Source organism: Oncorhynchus mykiss, chromosome 5 (assembly GCF_013265735.2).
Source record: "Oncorhynchus mykiss isolate Arlee chromosome 5, USDA_OmykA_1.1, whole genome shotgun sequence".
NCBI classification, from domain to species: Eukaryota; Metazoa; Chordata; class Actinopteri; order Salmoniformes; family Salmonidae; genus Oncorhynchus; species Oncorhynchus mykiss.
This window is the reverse complement of record NC_048569.1, coordinates 52,013,339-52,032,550: the sequence shown is the minus strand read 5'-3', so window position 1 is coordinate 52,032,550 and position 19,212 is coordinate 52,013,339. Positions and strand designations below refer to the sequence as shown.

At 43.1% G+C, this 19,212-nt stretch overlaps 1 protein-coding gene across 1 annotated transcript; it reads right to left on the bottom strand.

Annotated features, from left to right (window-relative positions):
* Positions 1–723: 723 nt before the first annotated feature.
* Positions 724–18,984, bottom strand: LOC110524010 (PEX5-related protein-like). Its single transcript, XM_036979049.1, has 7 exons — positions 17,224–18,984; positions 10,793–10,936; positions 9,403–9,473; positions 7,393–7,611; positions 6,377–6,539; positions 3,511–3,668; positions 724–3,158 (listed from the first exon to the last, which is right to left on the bottom strand). Exons 1-7 carry the CDS (start codon positions 17,314–17,316, stop codon positions 2,957–2,959), a joined length of 1,050 nt encoding a protein of 349 aa, XP_036834944.1. The 5' UTR covers positions 17,317–18,984; the 3' UTR covers positions 724–2,956.
* Between the last annotated feature and the right edge of the window lie 228 nt (positions 18,985–19,212).

The window sequence follows — 19,212 nt, the reverse complement described above, 5'->3', positions numbered from 1 at the left end:
TGGCAGGTCCTCACCAGACATCACCAGCAACAACATTGCCTATGGGCACAAACCCACCATCGCTGGACGAGACAGGACTGGCAAAAAGTGCTCTTCACTGACGAGTCACGTTTTTTTCTCACCAGGGATGATGGTCGGATTTGTGTTTATCGTCAAAGGAATGCGCATTACACCGAGGCCTGTACTCTGGAGCGGGGGTCGATTTGGAGGTGGAGGGTCCGTCATGGTCTGGGGCAGTGTGTCACAGCATCGTCGGACTGAGCTTGTTGTCATTGCAGGCAATCTCAACGCTGTGCGTTACAGGGAAGACATCCCCCTCCCTCATACTGCTCGTTCTGTGCATGATTTCCTGTAAGACAGGAATGTCAGTGAAGAGCCCGGATCTCAATCCCATTGAGCACGTCTGTGACCTGTTGGATCGGAGGGTGAGGGCTAGGACCTTTCCCCCCAGAAATGTCTGGGATCTTGCAGGTGCCTTGGTGAACGAGTGGGGTAACATCTCACAACAAGAACTGGAAAATCTGGCGCAGTTCATGAGGAGGAGATGCATTGCAGTACATAATGCAGCTGGTGGCCACACCAGATACTGACTGTTACTTTTGATTTTGACCCCGCCTTTTGTTCAGGGACACATTATTCAATTTCTGTTAGTCATATGTCTGTGGAACTTGTTCAGTTTAGTTGTTGAATCTTATGTTCATACAAATATTTACACGTTAAGATTGTTGAAAATAAACGCAGTTGACAATGAGAAGACGTTTCTTTTTTTTGCTGTGTTTCGATAAACCTGACATTAACATGAGATGTTGTCATGTTTAGTAACCTTTTGAGGTGTTACAAGATGTTACACAAAGATGCTGTCTTCTAGAAAATTGTGGAATGCCTCCAATCCATTCACTACAAAGCTTAATCTTTTGATTTAGCAATGTGACATGAGAGAATAGATTGAATGTCATCCCAGCCATAAGCACAAACCTGAACAAATTCAACAGAATGTGTTTTTCTGACACGTGAAGTACTGTACATATGCAGCTCTGAGTGAAAAAAAAAATCTAACCAATGAAAGAGTAAGGGAAAACCTGGCAAATATAATGAGGAGCTGAGCACACCACAAAACATGAAGGATTCGGAGGATGCCAAGTATTAAAGGAAGTAAAAAATTAATCTGAAATTGACTTACAAAAAATGTGTGAATGTTTATATTGTTTTAGCATGCGTTTCGAGTAAAGGCTTTACAATCTGCAGATTTCATTAAGATAGGAGGAAATTATCAGTTTGTTTTCAAAGTGCAAGAAAAGTTAAAGAATTCAAAACTTTTGTTTGTGAATTATTTTTGGGGAAATGCTTTAGTCTCCATGCAGTGCTTTCCCTCCCTTAATTAAAAGAGGATAAAACCACCTCTTAAAAGGATCTATTGATTTTCTGATGAAAACGGATTGAGTCCTCCTATGGTGTAGTCTTGATTTTACTCACTAAATCCTTTCTGTAGGTCGATGGGTGTGACAATCCGAACACTCTGAAAGTACTGTAGTTGGATGAGGAAGGAGGTTTTTGTCAAACCTCAACACTGCTCAGCAACAGTATTCTCAGCATTTCACTTTCTCTCTCTAGCTCAGTGCCACGGTGTTCGGTGTTCTTTAAGGCATTAGGGGAGAGTGGGGTATGTTGAGCCATTTTTTTACATTCAGCATCACTTTGTCAAAATATCTATATATTTCAGGATGTTGTGTATCCCTAGAAAAATCTGAATTCATGTAAACATACAGTATGTTTTGAAAACAGAATGTAAAAAAAAAATGGTCTCTTGGCATAACTTATGGGGTAAATTTAGCAAGGGGACAGGGTGAGTGGAAACACCTTGGGGTAAGATTGTCAGAGACTGGGATTTTGTTTCGATGTACCAATTCGTAAGCAAGTTCTCTGCATTTGAGGCTACTAAGCCCATAAAATGGGTCTGTTTAGCAAGCTCAGACTCCATGTCATCAGGCAAGACCTTTATGTGCCTCTGCTACTCTATCATAGCACACAGGTAAATCTTTGTTTTCTTTTTTGTCTTACGTGTCTTTTTTTCATCCCTTGCTGCTGCTCAAATAGACTTCGTCCCTTCTCTCACTTCCTTGGCTGCTCTTTCAAGAACCTCGAGGGGCCAGATCCCTGCTTTTAAAAAAAACGCTTGTATACACAGGGCATGATGATGTCTGCTCTGTAACAATAGAAATCGAGTTCATATGCATGACAAATTGCAAAAATATTATGCATACAACTGACAAAATACTATGCATCATTTGTATGGGATGTATTGATTAGCCATTGGCTCAACTTTACCCCAAAGCAACCATTTTGACTATATTAGGCCACACAGCTACGTTGATGCACTTTCATGCTAGGTTAAGGACCTCATATTGTAGCTCATAGAGACCCAAACTGATGTATAAACCAGTCTTAAAACTATCTACTTTGTTTTACATACAAGCATCATGAAACCTATAATAATACATTAATTTGACTTTGTGAAAATCGTTTTCTTGGACCTAACTTCCTTACCACTTGTTCCATGTGTTTTCTTTCTTCACAGACTTCATGAGATGATAACCCTGTCCTAAATATTTGGTCACATGATTCATTTTGTGTCTGGTTTCCTAGAAACAAGGGGTGGCTCAACCAACCCATTGGCATGACTTACCCCACTCTACCCTACTTGGACAATCTTTGCCCGTCCTTGTGATCTTCTGGAAAAATCACAAATTGCAGTGCAAATCCATCGCAAAATAGTCTCTTCTTCGAGCACATGCAGTACTCAAGACTGCAGAGGTACTTAGGCAAATTCTTGTAGTGCGTGCAAAAACAGACCACACACTAGTCATCAACTGGACAAAACCGCTCTTTCCATCTGTACACTTTGGATTCTTGGCTGTTGATAGGAGAGTAGAGCCTTGTCTCCATGGCTCATCTCCACTCACATGTCCAGGTTGAAGGCTTTCATGAGTAGGTCTAGGTCTCCGATGTTGGCCGCCTGGAAGAGCTCCGGCTGGTCCATCATGGACAGGGCTATCCGCAGGGCGGCCCAGATGTTCCCCGACATGACCTGGTGCGAGAGCTGCCGACTCCGGCTCTTCCTCTGCAGACTCAGGGCCGTTAGGAAGTTACTGGCCGCCTCCCTAAAAGATGAGGAAGACTTGACCATTAGAGAACCTTGTGTTTGTTTGCTATCATTACATTAGAGCGAGTGTTACTAGGTTCAGGGCTGATGTTTGACATATTAAAAGGGACTTTGCTGATACTTGTAACATTACAGTGGTTGAACTTCAAGAGTAAGAGAGCATTATTAGGCTCAATGTAATTCAGTGTCTCTGCCTCACTCCCCTCCAATGACTCTACCAGAGCAGAAACTCAAAGCCTTCTGCTGCGGTGCCAGGTGCTGTGTCCGAGAGCACCAGCTGGCTCTCAGTTAGACGACCCCCCCCCCCCCCCCCACCACCACCACCACCCCTTGCCCCCTTGCTCACCCACCTGTGTGCTCCCAGGTTGATGCAGCTGATGCCCAGATTGTAGCGGGACCTAATGAAACCCGGCTGGAGCTCCAGGGCTCTGGTGTAGGCTTCCACTGCCTCCTCGCTGCGGTCCCCGTTAGCCAGCGTGGCACCCAGGCGGTTCCACAGCAGGTAGTCCTAGAGGAGACAGACAGGGGGAAGGAGTCAACACCGGAGGGGAGAATGGTGACACATAGTAAGTATAGTGGTTGGTTTTGACTTTTGGTTTCAGACAGTGTCAGACATGGTCAGACATGGCAACTGTCGACTGAGCGTATGTGGTTTGTTGGCAGATTTGGGGCCAACGAACCACAGATTTTTTTTGCACTGTGATTCACTCCATCAGGCACTGCATCACTAAAATGGTTTAGTATTGGAACATATTTGTTGCAAATGATTGTTGTGTAATGTAATGCGAAGTCCAATCAGAAACTAACAGTGCCTGCTTTGGTAGAGAAGTATTGCAAGTTAAATTAAGTAGAATTTTGTCTGTGATATAACGTCAATTTCGACACTACAATAAAGGATTTTTGAGAGCAGTACATAATGCGCCTGTTCTTCCACTGTATCTTTGGTGTGTAAATGACTGTAATTTAGGTACTGTGGTGTGATTGGGCTTGTATGCTCCGTGGTACATTATTTCTACCTCACATGGCAAAACACCCTGTGAAAACCGAGCAACGCTGAAGTTCCATGGATCCTTTGAGGACGGTTCAGTTGCATCATTAAGTCAGTCCTCTCGTTGAATACGCGTCTCCCACCTGGGGCTATATCTGCGTATACAGGGACACGGCCTGATACGGTGCGCTTTGGCTTTTGTGCTGATGTGCTCACCACTGCAGGACAGGGTTGACATAAGAAAAGCCTCATTGGACCCCACTTCGTTTTTTTAACATCAACATTCTTACAGTCAGGTATGGTATTGCAAAAAAAATCATTTGATTGTGTCTATGAAGGTCTTAGAATATAACATATTTTATTTCAAAGAACACTATCGTATTCACCCATCTACACACAACACCCCATAATGACAAAGTTAAAATGTGTTTTTAGACAATTTTGTACATTTAATGAAAATTAAATACAGACCCCTGAGTCAATACCTTGTATAAGCAGCTTTGACAGCGATTACAGCTGTGAGTCTTTCTGGGTACGTCTCTTAAGAGCTTTCCAAACCTGGATTGTGCAATATTTGCCCATTATTATTTTAAAAATTATTCAAGCGCTGTCAAATTGTTTGTTGATCATTGCTAGATAACCATTTTCAGGTCTTGCCATAGATTTTCAAGTAGATTTATGTCAAAACTGTAACATTCAGGACGATTCACTGTCTTCTTGGTAAGAAACTCCAGTATAGATTTGGCCTTGTTTTTTAGGTTATTGTCCTGCTGAAAGGTGAATTACTCTCCCAGTATCTGCAGACTTAACCAGGTTTTCCTCCAGGATTTTGCCTGTGTTTAGCTCCATTTGGTAAATTTTTTATCCTGAAAAACTCCCCAGTCCTTAATGATTATAAGCATACCCATAACATGATTCAGCCACAACTATGCTTGAAAATATGGACAGTGGTACTGTGTTGTATTTAATTTTCCCCAAACATAACTTTGTCCTGAATACAGTGTTAATTGCTTCACCACATTTGTTGCATTACTTTAGTGCCTTGTTGCAAACAGGATGCATGTTTTTTAATATTTTTATTCTCTATAGGCTTCCTTATTTTCACTCTGTCAATTAGGTAAGTATTATGGAGTAACTACAATGTAGTTGATCCATCCTCAGTTTTCTCCTATCACATCCATTAAACTCATAACTGTTTTAAAATCACCATTGGCTTCATTGGGAAATCCCTTAGCGGTTTTCATCCTCTTCGGCAGCTGAGTTAGGTAGGACATCTGTATCTTTGTAGTGATTGGGTGTATTGATACACCATCCAAATGTAATTAATAACTTCACCATGCTCAAAGGGATATTCAATGTTTGCTTTTTTTTTTTACCCATCTACCAATAGGTTCCCTTCTTTTAGAGGCATTGGAAAACCTCCCTGGTCTTTGTGGTTGAATCTATGTTTGAAATTCGTTGCTCGACTGAGGGGCTTTAACAGATAATTGTACAGTGTGTGTGGGATACAGAGATTAGGTAGACGTAAAAAAAATAAATCATGTTAATTAAACACTTGTTGCACACAGAGTGAGTCCGTGCAACTTACTATGTGACTTGTTAAGTACATTTTTACTCCTGAACGTATTTAGGCTTGCCATAACAAAGGGGTTGAATGCTATCGAATCAAGACATCTCAGCTTCTCGTTTTTTACCAATTTGTAAAAACGTCTAAAAACATAATTCCACTTTGACATTATGAGGTATTGTGTGTAGACCAGTGACAAAAAATCACTATTTAATCCATTTTCATTTCAGGCTGTAACACAACAACAATGTGGAAAAAAGCACAGTAACAAAATGGCAGAGTAATTAATAAAGTGCATTTGTTTTGAGTCAAAGCTCTCTGCTCTCCTAGTGTTAAAGGATAGGAGCTTGAGCGGCAAACAGAGGCTGTAGTGCAGGGAGGGTGAATCAGGAGTTCATGAGAGTGGATTTCTCTCAAGTTTGGGATGAAGTGCTTCAGTGATTTGTGTGACAGGTTGGTGTGCCTCAGTGATTCTGTTTGCATGAACTCTCCCTTTCTCTCGCTATCTTGGGTCGTGTTTTGGGGGATTCGTGACCTTGATCAGTCATCTGTGTGTGTGTGTGTGTGTGCATGCATGCGCATAGTAGGCGTATCAGTGTGTGTGTGTGTGGGTGCGTTCATACGCACGTTTGTGTGTAAAGTCTTTACACTGCCCCCCTACCTCAGGCCGCACTGACAGGGCAGCATTGAAGGCCTCCACAGCTTTGTTGAACTCAGCGCTGATGTTGAACAGCACGCCCAGGCCCGTCTGCAGGTCCGGGTCGGTATCCCTGTTGTGCTGGGCGGCCTCCAGGAACAACTCCTTGACCTCCAGCAATAGGGAGCTGTGGGCAGACAAACTTGGCTTAGAGCCTAAATGGAGTGGAGACACACTGGCAACCAGCAGAGTAATGCTCTTGAGAGAGTCCTGCCACAGCGCTGTTCGTCCCCCTGCGCCCACTTTATTCATTTTCCACACCGATTGTGTGCAGGGGAAGGGAGAAGATAGAGAGAGAGATTTAGAGGGGGCTGCACCTGCATCTCACTGTTGAATAGAGGATTTGATAGTCATGTTTTTCCTATACATTGGAGAATTCATTATATAGGCTCCTAAATGATAATTATTTTCATGTGACACCTTAAAGTATGCCTTTAAAAGGAAAGAGCACCCTGAATTGTGGTCGTTTTAACATTGAATACAAGTGAAAGCATGCTTGCTCGATCGGCAAGAAAATTACACCCACACCAGCTGTGGTTGAAAAGCCTTGAAATAACGTTTCCTTTCATTTACGAAAGGAGGTAATAGTCATTGCACTGAAACAACCTGAGTTTCTAAAACGAAACTGTTAAAAATAACATAACTGAGCAGGAGAATAAAGCACACCGTAGCATAAAATATGCATGAATGAGCCATTCCGTAATATTGTCACAGTGCTCAGGCTAAGAGATTGTAAAGGAGAGAGAGAGAGAGTGCCAGCAATGTGCTTTAAAGTAATAGATGTCAGATTTAGTGCTCTTGAATGAAGGTGCCCTGGAGCATACTTCTCCAATGTTAACTGTGTAATCCTGAATGGCCTGCATCTCTCCTCTTTCTGGCGAAAATATGGATATTGTAGTCTTCTACGATTCTCCTACAACATGAGCATGCACTTACACCTATGGGATCTTTGCTAGTGCTATCCGGTCCTTATATTCTACCTCTCATTCCTGCCCACAGTAGAGACACGAGACATCCTACGTTGGGAGCCCGGGGAGCCCGCCAGGTGTCTCTTGCCCTTCAGCAGGTGCTTGTACTTGGAGTTGTGGCGGAGCCAGCACAGCAGCGCCTCGCAGGCATCCTGCCTCATGCCCGTGTTGGTCAGGCTCACCGCCAGGGCCATGAGGGCCTGGAGGTTGTTAGGGTGGAGCTCCAGACACCTGGAGATACAGAGAGAGGGGGCGAAGAGCGGGTGAATGGGGGTAGTGAGCACTTCAAAGCGGTTGACGGACACTAATTTGGACAGGCCACAGCTAAGGAACATCAGGAGGCTGGGGTCAGGTGGCAAGGACCAGTCCCCTCTTGGGGTGACATGCAAGTATCCCAGGCTAACATATTGCCTTAAAAAGCATTTGGTTCATAGGAGTTACATTGGGGCTTGCAATTGTCATTGTTACTCTCAACTTAGAAAAAGTTTTGTCTTGCTCGCAGTTTTGCTGTTGCATCAGAACTAGAATTATGAATTATTATGAGATATCAAAAGAGCTATGCTGGAGGAACAACAAGGATTAGCGAGCACTCGGGGAAGAGCCAAACCCAGATTTGGCTTTCATCAAATGTTCCACTGAGATTTGTGACAGTCGGTGCTACAACTTCCTTGTTCTCTCAGGAAAACCAAATAATTTATGGCAGACTTGCTACTGTGCCATGGGTCTCTGACTGTTATACAAAGTTAGTTTACAATTGGTATACAGGGCAGAAGCTCCGTTCATCTTTTAAGAATAACATGTTATCTGCGACAACTTTCCTTTTTTCCCCTCAGAGTTCTCTAATCCAGGCTTCTCGGGAATACACATCAACAATGGGGCTACACTAAAAGTCAGCAAAAACACAATGTAAAAGCAGTGTGGTATTAATAACAGAACAGTGCTGGATTTCAGGAGATGAGTCATTCTGAGGAGATTATATAAAAGCGTTAGTTTTAAACCATTGGTTTTAACACCAATGATTAATTAACCCAAATGCACTTGATTTAATTTAGTTCCTTAATACAAGATGGTTGCATTCATCTGCAGTGAATGAAATCCAAGCACCGGCCTAGGATCTTATGAAATGCACATTTAATTGGATCAGCAATTTGTGAATGTGCATTGAGCATAAAAGTACTGTCTGTGTTGCTGTTCTGTGTCTCTTTTGATTTCTTTGTCAGTGTTTACATTCTCACAGATGGATCAAGCTGTTGTTTGATCCGTTGCTTATCCTATCTACAGACCGAGCGTGCCTTCTGACAAGGTAATATAAAATGGGCCATCTTTACACTTGTGGAGCCCGACACCTTTGGCTCTCTGATAGAATCCACTAGAACATATTTGAGAAAAACCCCACTAAAATGTATTTTTTTCATGCCTGTAGACCGAGCCAGTTGATAAAATGTAGTAGTAGCTTAGCCCAGGAACAGGCCTTTGAATACCTTCGATACAATATCTAACGTTAACATAAAAAATGGTTTTCATCTAAGATATGTGGCATCCCGGGAGGTTTACCCCGGGGGTGGGGGTGGTAATAGAGGGGAGTTTCGTGCTGCAACGTTGGCTCCCTCTGCTGGGAGTACACAAGCTAGACCCCCGACACAGATGGCTCCAAATGGAGGTAATTAGGGGAAAGTGCTAACCAGCCACGGAGGCCACATAAAAGGAGCACTGTGGCACACCGCGGCAGAGAACCGGGAGAGACTGCCACAGAGCCAAAGCTGAGAAGAAGGACCAAGCAAAACCCACGTGATTTTCTTTGTTTTGTTTATTTTATGGCCTAGTAAAGTCGTGTTTGCTGACTAAAACCTCCCGGTCTCTGTGTTGATCTCTGCACGCTCAACCCAACACCCCACGGTTTACCACAGATGGCTATACATTTCTAAAACAGTTGAGGAATATTCGAAACTACAGAGCATGCAGTGTATTGCCGTGTTTGTGGTGAAGCCTATGGGTCCACGTTGCGCAGTAACACCTCCTTACCTTTGGAGGGAGACAATAGCAGCCTGCTCGTTCTCATTCTCGGCCTGGGTGGTCCCCAACACTTGCCAAGCCTGGGGAGACAATAGGGAGCATTGAACAACAGGGTCATCACCTGGGCTTAACACCCTCTCTAAGGAGAGACGGTGTGGTTCAGATGCAGAGGTCAGCACACTCTGAGGATGACTCATAGGATGACTCACAGGATGACTCACTCGCAGTCAATGCTCTAAGTACCTCTCACACAGGCGCTTCTGCCGTTGGTAAAGAACAGAACAGTCAGGAAGCATCTTGTATCTCAAACAGTCTCTGCAATACAAACTTTTGTCTGAAGTTTGTCTAAGGTGAAGTTAGGACACATCAAAATACAATTGCCGAAATGAATATCGCAAGGTGAATAGCTTTGAGGTTTGTCTTCTGACAGAAACAGTAGTGTTCTGCCAGCCAAGTTCATTTAGGATTGCTGAGCCTCCTCCTCACTCTGGTATTGGGGGTTTCCTATTAAGATGATGCATCATGGTATTGTATTGTTCTAAAGAGCCAATAAGAATGAATTAATGAGATCAAGTTGCGGGGCATATTTCACATACTACTTTTGCAAAGGCTCACTCGAGACACTTGGCAACCAACCAAATTCATTAGGTGTACCTGATAAGTTCTGAAACCCAACTTTGAATCTCCATACCATCCAAGGATTGCATTTGGACAGCTAGCTGAATCTGCAATCCAAACAGACTTGTTTACATGCATCTTTCAGACCTCTTTGAAGAAACATATAATCTATGCAGGTTAATCTGCATTCTGGTTTATTTTGTGAATTGACATTGATACTGAATTTGTGAGTATCAATGTAAGGGTGACATTAGCTACAAACTATCCAGAGGTCTCTGCAGCAGATCGATAAGCAACCAAGCACGCTAGGAGGACTTTTGTGATCATATTAGTTCCATACACTGTGGAATAATTTTAGGCCATTCCCGAGTTCCGTTTTCTATTAATGTGGGCTCTCTGAGGCGGTAAAGAGATTACTGCTGTTACTGCTGCTGTTAATAGAGAGGAAATGAGCAGGAGAGAAAAAGCTGAGAAAATAGCTATTACTCAACCCATTGGGAAAATTGACAATTCTCATTGGGAGATGAAGACAGCATAGTTTTGCTACAGTAAACCACTCTATTTAACAGAATTCCCAGTCCTCCACTAGCAATCAGCGACGGCCACTTAGCACTCTCTGAGTGTTGACCGTACACATGATTTGTGAAGTTCTGAGTATGGTGTTATCTGAACAGGCTGATTGGCAGTTGGTGCCAGTATATTATGGTCCTGTGTGAAAGTCATGCTGGAAATGTGTGTGATTACTGTGCCTGTGTCTCATCACCCCCTTGTGCCTGTTCACCTCTGAGTCCTGCGGATCCTGTAAAATGGCCCCCTCCAGTAACAGGACAGCGTTGGGCAGATCTCCCTCTTTGGACTTTCGAAACCCCTCCTCAAATGCGTTGGGCCAGTCCTTGTAGGGGTTGTCCGTGTGAAAGTAGTAGCCCTGTCACCAATGGGGGGAAAAATAACAGTAACGGGAACATCAGCAATGTCAGCGCTCTGACGCTGTATTTAAAAAAAAATGGCAAACCTGAGCAACTTTCCTCTAGAATACAATATTTAAGCAAAACTCCCAGGGCACTATTTTATCAAACCTAATGGTAAATCTAAGCACTTGCAGTAGTATGCACACTTGCCCGAGTCTTTAGGGTGTCTATAGCGAGGTTAACAACAGATTTTTTCAATGCAAATATTCTAAAATCATCAAAAAACAATATGCCATTTCAGAGTTTGCTTTAGGGAAGATTTTCCTTTACTGGACATTTGAGAAATTTTATGGACATCCATATACATTCAGATTCAACCTGGCGCAGCCAATGCCAATGTTGGCCAAATGAGTGACATTTACATGTCCTTAAATACAGCCAAAAACAAATTACAAAACCACTTTGTGTTTCGATGTGTAGCATATGCAAAACTTTATAGCCTATTATTTGTATTGTTTTTTTAGGCTACTTTCCGAAAACAATAATTGTCCACCGCATGGTTCAGGTGTCAGAGATTTGGGCACTAAATGTATCAGGGCATTGCATACATGGGCCTATAGGCTTAGGTGTCCACTGTATGATATGAATATTTTAATAAATATATACAGTACCAGTCAAAAGGTTGGACACACCTACTCATTCAAGGGTTTCTCTTTATTTGGACTATTTTCTACATTGTAGAATAATAGCGAAGACATCAAAAATATAAAATAACACATGGAATCATGTAGTAACCAAAAAAGTGTTAAACAAATCTAAATATATTTTATATAATTCAAAGTAGACACCCTTTGACATGATGACAGCTTTGCACAGTCTTCGCATTCTTTCACCTGGAATGCATTTCCAACAGTCTTGCATCCCCACATATGTTGAGCACTCGTTGGCTTCCTTTCCTTCACTCTGCGGTCCAACTCATCCCAAACCATCTCAACTGGGTTGAGGTCAGGTGATTGTGGAGGCCCGGTCATCTGATGCAGCACTCCATCACACTCCTTCTTGGTCAAATAGCACTTACACAGCCTGGAGGTGTGTTGGATCATTGTCCTGTTGAAAAAAACAAATGATAGTCCCACTAAGCGCAAACCAGATGGGATGGCGTATCTCTCTGGAGAGATCTGAAAATAGCTGTGAAGTGACACTCTGACAGAGCTTGAGAGGATCTGTAGAGAAGAATGGGAATGTTCTATCGGGTTCAAGTCCAAGCTCTGGCCTGGCCACTCAGACAGAGACTTGTCCCGAAGCCACTCCTGTGTTGTCTTGGCTCTGTGCATAGGTTAATTGTCCTGCTGTCAGGCGAGCCTTCGCCCCGGTCTGAGGTCCCGAGCACTCTGGAGCAGGTTTTCATCAAGGATCTCTCTGTACTTTACTCTGTTCATCTTTCCCTCAAACCTGACTAGTCTTCCAATCCCTGCCTCAGAAAAACATCCCCACAGCATGATGCTGCCACAACCATGCTTCACCATAGGGATGTCGTTGAGAGATCTGAAAATAGCTGTGAAATAACGCTCCCCATCTAACTTGACAGAGTTTGAGAGGATCTGCAGAGAAGGATGGGAGAAACTCCCCAAATACAGGTGCCCAAGAAGACATCAGGGGAGGTTAGTGCATTTTTCCCCTCGTTTACATTTGCTCTTCTGTTCGTATTTTCCCTATAAACAATGCCTTTACTTTCTTTTGATATTACCCTAATAAAGTTTAGAAACGTTTGTGAAAGTTTCGTACGGTGTGGCTATTATTACGCTTTAGCTACTGCAGACCTATGATAGTGCACACTGGCGCTCCAACTGACATCGAAAGTTGAACTTGAGGGGACAAAGATTGTTTCAGGTCCACCAGAGTTACTCCTATAATGTAAGAATATCATGCTTATCTTTACACAAAATATTTCGATCGAAAATGTATGAATTACCGCCTTCTGTACCGTTGCATCTGTATAGCAGACGCAGTAGTCATATGTCAAAAAAGGAAAGCATGTCGGTGTCGCATATCTCTATCTCTCTGGGGTTAGGCCGAATCTTCTCTTCCTTTTATATAGGCTATATATTTATTAATATATTAATATCATGCAGTGGACACCTAAGCCTATATGCCCATGTATGCAATGCCCTGATACATTCAGTGCTCAAATCTCTGACAGCTGAACCATGAGGTGGACAATCATTGTTTTAGGAAATTAGCCTAAAAACCAATAAGAATAATAGGCTACAAGGTGTTTCATATGCTACACATTGAAACACAGGAAAGTGTTGGATGGAAACCTCGCTAACAGACACCCTAAATACTCGGGCAAGTGCGCTAGTCCAGTGTCACTTTGATTACGCCTACGACATCATGGTTCACCAGCAGCCCCAAACATCTAAAGAATAAGCTACCAGCCAAACCAGCTTGTAAGAATTGTACTTAAACTCCCCCCTCATACTCATCTGGAGGTTGAGCATTTTTTCATCTCTATATCTGTAATGTGTCTATCTATGCAATTGTATATGTAAAAAATAAGTCCCTGACGTTATTGTGCAAAATATTTGTATATATATGTATTTGTTTAACTGACAAATAAAATCAATCATTCCAAACTGTGCAGTGGCCAATTTATGAATGTAAAGAAAGAAATCTGTTAAAAAACACAAATGTTTAATGACATTCAGAGATTGCCAAGCCTTCGAATACTGGGTAAGCCTACAAGGTAGGATAGGGAAGTATTTTCTGTTTGTCGAGATTGACATAGTCTATTAATTGTGGTGTTGAAAATGCAAACCATGATATTGAAGTGTCCAAAGTTGGTATCCTTTGTATATTGGTTGTGGTGCATCGGCACAGAAACCTGTTGGTGGAAAATTTGTTAGATATATTTTATATAATTTATAAATGTTGAAAATCTGATTCCCCCATAGCTGATCATTGTCTGCGGCCGGCTCTGTTCGTAGTGTAATGAAACAGGCAGGGAGAGTTAGCTCGTCTGTGGTGGTCAGCGAACCTTAGCCCTGCGTGGCATCGAATGTGCCACAAAAGCATGCTGAAGTGGCAAAGATAACAACAGAGAGTAGTAGCAGTGTAAAAGGGGCAAGGGGGGGAAATGCAAATAGTCTGGGTAGCCATTTGATTAGATGTTCAGGAGTCTTATGGCTTGGGGGTAGAAGCTGTTTAGAAGCCTCTTGGACCTAGACTTGGCACTCCGATACCACTTGCCGTGCGGTAGCAGAGAGAACAGTATATGACTACGGTGGCTAGAGTTTTTGACAACTTTTAGGGCCTTCCTCTGACACCGCCTGGTATAGAGGTCCTGGATAGCAGGAAGCTTGGCCCCAGGGATGTACTGGGTCATACGCACTACCCTTTGTAGTGCCTTGCATTCGGAGGCAGAGCAGTTGCCATACCAGGCAGTGATGCAACCGGTCATGATGCTCTCGATGGTGCAGCTGTAGAACCTTTTGAGGAACTGAGGACCCATGCAAAATCTTTTCAGTCTCCTGTGAGGGAATAGGGTTTGTCGTTCCCTCTTCACGACTGTCTAGGTGTGCTTGGACCCTGTTCATTTGTTGGTGATGTGGACACCAAGGAGAGGATGTTGTCCTAGCACCACACTGACAGGTCTCTGACCTCCCTATAGGCTGTCTCATCATTGTAGATAATCAGGCCTACCACTGTTGAGTCATCGGCAAACTTAATGATGGTGTTGGAGTTGTGCCTGGCCTTGCAGTCATGAGTGAACAGGGAGTACTGGAGGGGACTGAGCACGCACCCCTGAGGGGCTCCAGTGTTGAGGATCAGCGTGGCAGATGTGTTGTTACCTACCCTTACCACCTGGGGGCGGCCCATCAGGAAGTCCAGGATCCAGTTGCAGAGGGAAGTGTTTCGTGCTAGGGTCCTAGCTTATTGATGAGCTTTGATGGCTCTATGGAGTTGAACCCTGAGCTGTAGTCAATGAATAGCAATCTCACATAGGTGTTCCTTTTGTCCAGGTGGGAAAGGGCAGTGTGGAGTGCAATAAAGATTGCATCATCTGTGGATCTGTTAGGGAGGTATGCAAACTGGAGTGGGTCTAGGTTTTCTGGGATAATGGTGTTGATGTGAGGAATGATCAGCCTTTCAAAGCAGTTCATGGCTACAGACGTGAGTGCTACGGGTTGGAAGTCATTTAGGCAAGTTACTTTAGTGTTCTTGGGCACAGGGACTATGGTGGTCTGCTTAACATATGTTGGTATTACAGACTTGGACAGGGAGATGATGAAAATGTCAGTGAAGACACTTGCCAATAGGTCAGCGCATGCTCGCAGTTCCAGTCCTGGTAATCTGTCTGGTCCTGCGGCCTTGTGAACGTTGACCTGTTTAAAGGTCTTACTCACATCGGCTGCGGAGAGCGTGATCACACAGTCTTCCGGAACAGCTGGTGCTCTCATGCATGTTTCAGTGTTATTTGCCTCGAAGCGAGCATAGTAGTTTGCTTGTGTCACTGGGTAGCTCTCGGCTGTGCTTCCCTTTTTAGTCTGTAATAGTTTGCAAGCCCTGCCACATCCGACGGGAATCAGAGCCGGTGTTGTAAGATTTGATCTTAGTCCTGTATTGACCCTTTGCCTGTTTGATGGTTCTTAGCGGGATTTCTTATAAGCTTCCGGGTTAGAGTCCCGCTCCATGAAAGTGGCAGCTCTACCCTTTAGCTCAGTGCGGATGTTGCCTGTAATCCATGGCTTCTGTTTGGGGTATGTACGTACGGTCACTGTGGGCACGACGTCATCAATGCACTTATTGATGAAGCCAATGACTGATGTGTACTCCTCAATGCCATCGGAGGAATTCCGGAACATATTCCAGTCTGTGCCAGCAAAACAGTCCTGTAGCTTAGCATCTGCTTCATCTGACCACTTTTTTATTAATCGAGTCATTGGTGCTTCCTGCTTTAATTTTTGCTTGTAAGCAGGAATCAGGAGGATAGAATTATGGTCAGATTTTCCAAATGGAGGGAGAGCTTTGTATGCGTCTCTGTGTGTGGAGTAAAGGTGGCCCGTAGTTTTTCCCCTCTGGTTGCACATTTAAGATGCTGATAGAAATTTGGTCAGGCGGATTTAAGTTTCCCTGCATTAAATTCACCGGCTACTAGGAGCACCGCCTCTGGGTGAGCGTTTTCCTGTTTGCTTATGGTGGAATACAGCTCATTCAGTGTGGCCTTAGTGCCAGCATCAGTCTGTGGTGGTATGTAGACAGCTGAGAAAAATACAGATGAAAACACTCTAGGTAGACAGTGTGGTCTACAGCTTATCATGAGATACTCTACCTCAGGTGAGCAAAACCGAGACTTCCTTAGATATCGTACATCCGCTGTTCTGATATCATACACCAGCTGTTTTGATATACATAGTCCGCCGCCCCTTGTCTTACCAGATGCCCCTGTTTTGTCCTGCCGATACAGCATTTAACCAGCCAGCTGTATGTTGATAATGTCGTCGTTCAGCCACGACTCCATGAAGCATAAGATACTACAGTTTTGAACGTCCCATTGGTAGTTCAATCTTCCACGTAGGTCATAGATTTTATTTTACAAAGATTGCATGTTTGCTAGCAGAATGGAAGGAAGTGGGGTTTATTCGATCGTCTACAAATTCTTAGAAGGCAGCCCGCCCTCTGGCCCCTTTTTCTCCGCCTTCTCTTCACGCAAATTACGGGGATCTGGGAAAGCAGTATATCACTCACATCGGGCTTGTCGGACTCGTCAAAGGAAAAAAAGGATTTTGCCAGTCCGTGGTGAGTAATCATAGTCCAGAAGTTATTTTCAGTCATAAGAGATGGTAGCAGCAACATTATGAACAAAATAAGTAAAAAAAAAAAAAAGTTACAAACAACGCAAAGAAACAATAAAAAAAACCCACAATTGGTTAGGAATACGCCTTGTTCTCCCGCTCCATCTTGACCCTGTGTTTATAGACCCTGTGTTTATAAACTTTATTTTGAGTTAATTCTATGAGGGTCGAGGGTGTTCAATTTATTTTACAATACAAGTGGAGGGTCATGCATTCTTTTTATGACACCTTGAGTTGGACTAGCCCCCCCAGTAAATTTCGACCTGTCTCTAACATTATGGAAGCACTGGGTTAAATCAGTAAATCTGTATATCATCAAGTTCATAGGCTATATTTCCCTTCATTAAGTAGAACATGTCCACATGCAAAGGAAACACAAAAATTGGCATCTAAACAGGGTGTTTAGACAGCGTACTATGATAACAGAGGTCAAAGATAAAAATAGTAACCTTCTCGTGAGGCGACACACTGGAGGGGGTCTGGGCCTGCTCGTTCTCCGTTAACCAGTTCCGTCGCGCTAGCTCCTCCCACTCTGCCTGCATCTTGTCCCAGAACTCTGTGTCTGACTGTGGAGGGATGGTGTTTTGAGGGTGGGAGAAAGGGAAAGGTGGGCGTATTAGTAAACAGAGGACTGGTAGCTTTGATACTTTGAGAACGCTGCTTTTCCCTGCCACAGAAATGTCACCTCCATCTCACTCTTTCATTGGCGGGTTGTGTAACGTATGGACTTCAGGTGACTAATCACCATTACATGTAAATGCAGTGTTCAAATGTCAAAAATTTGCTAGACCTTTGACCTTTCAGTTGATGGATTGATGTTGAGGAATTTCCACTGTATGTGCAAAGCTCTAGACACAACAAACAGCCACCTCGATTGGTGTTATAACTACATATCCTTTGATGCCAAACTAGCAGGTGTAGAGGCCACACCTTTTCCTTAGGTCACACCTTCTTGCATTTGTAGTGGTGGAATGCTGACCAATTGTTTGTCATGGTTTTGATTGGGAGGATGGAACTCAATTGCTTGATCATTCCTAGATAAAGGGAAATATGTTTGAAAGAGGGAAGCTTTCTGGTCTGGGTAATTCTCCAGGTGCGGATTGTTACTGTTGTGATTCTTGCTAGCATGTTTTATGGTCCAACCTTTCAAGGGATTGCCGATTTTTCGGTTCTTTTTCGGTTCTCTAAATTATTTTATGGATCGTAAAGTGCCGTCAAATGAAAATCAAGTGGATGCAGAGAACTTCATCCTGGTGAGATCTGTACTTTAGTGTCTCTCCTATAGTTGGAATTTGGCAAATAGTGCATTATGTGTCTCATGATCTACTGTCTTTCTAGTTATTTTTTGGTATCATGGCAAAATGAGAGTTAAAATACTTGGTCAGAAAACACCAATTACATCAAATGCTTGTTACAAATTGCGGCATGTATCGAATCTCTTCATTTGGACAGAAACCGGTCATGAGAAGTGTTGTGCTGCTGTTGCTTTTTTTGTCTGACTTTGTCCAAGCATGCAGGCCATGTCTATTAGCCCTCACCTTACAGCTAAGGTACAGCTGAGGCCAAAGACCTCCAAGCATGTCACTCGATAACTCCATGGGCCAGTGAGCAAAGAGAAAAGTGAGCAAGTCATCTGCTTTCAAAGAGCAAACGTTTCCGACACCTCCAGAAACCCGAAAATAGAGTGCATTTTGACATGTCTATGACTTGCCAATCAAATTCCTGCCTAGACAAATTTGACACTTTAGGCTACAGATGTCAGATCTTAACTTAATCACTCTTTTGTCAAGGAGAATTTTCCTGCGGCATCAGGAAATTCAAATGAGCCTTGCTATTCCTTGAAAATGTGCAGTTCTCTTTATCTCCATGCAGGGGCAGTTGAGTCATTGGGATCAGGCCTGCTATCAAAATAATATATTATCTCTCACTTGCTCAAACACTAGGCCTAGGTCCTATTACTGCAACATTTAAAAGTACAAAAATGTATCATCTGAAAGGGAGCCATACATAACAATCATTGTTTTATATAGCTTAATAACAAGATTAGATATTAGTCTCCACTAGGCTACGATATACAAGTGCAAAGTGTATCCTAAGTTTATGCATGAACTGTCAACATTTAGTTTAATTGTGGCCTGGGGTGGTCTAGCAGTTTGGACGCTCCCTTCAGGGGACACACATAGGCCTACTGTGTAGGTATAGGTTTGATTCTGGCCCAAGCCCTTCTGGAACAAATAACTCAATCCCCCAAATGACTTCTTTTAGTTACACATTTCAAATATGAACAGTCCAAGGATATTTTACCCCCGATCTTGAAAATAAATGACCATACAATAAACTTTTTGGATAGCATAAATAGTAAACAAATAAAATAACAGTAGGCTACACCAACATTAGTTTCCATTCATACAAAGTGTCGGGTAAAGTGCCACAGTAGA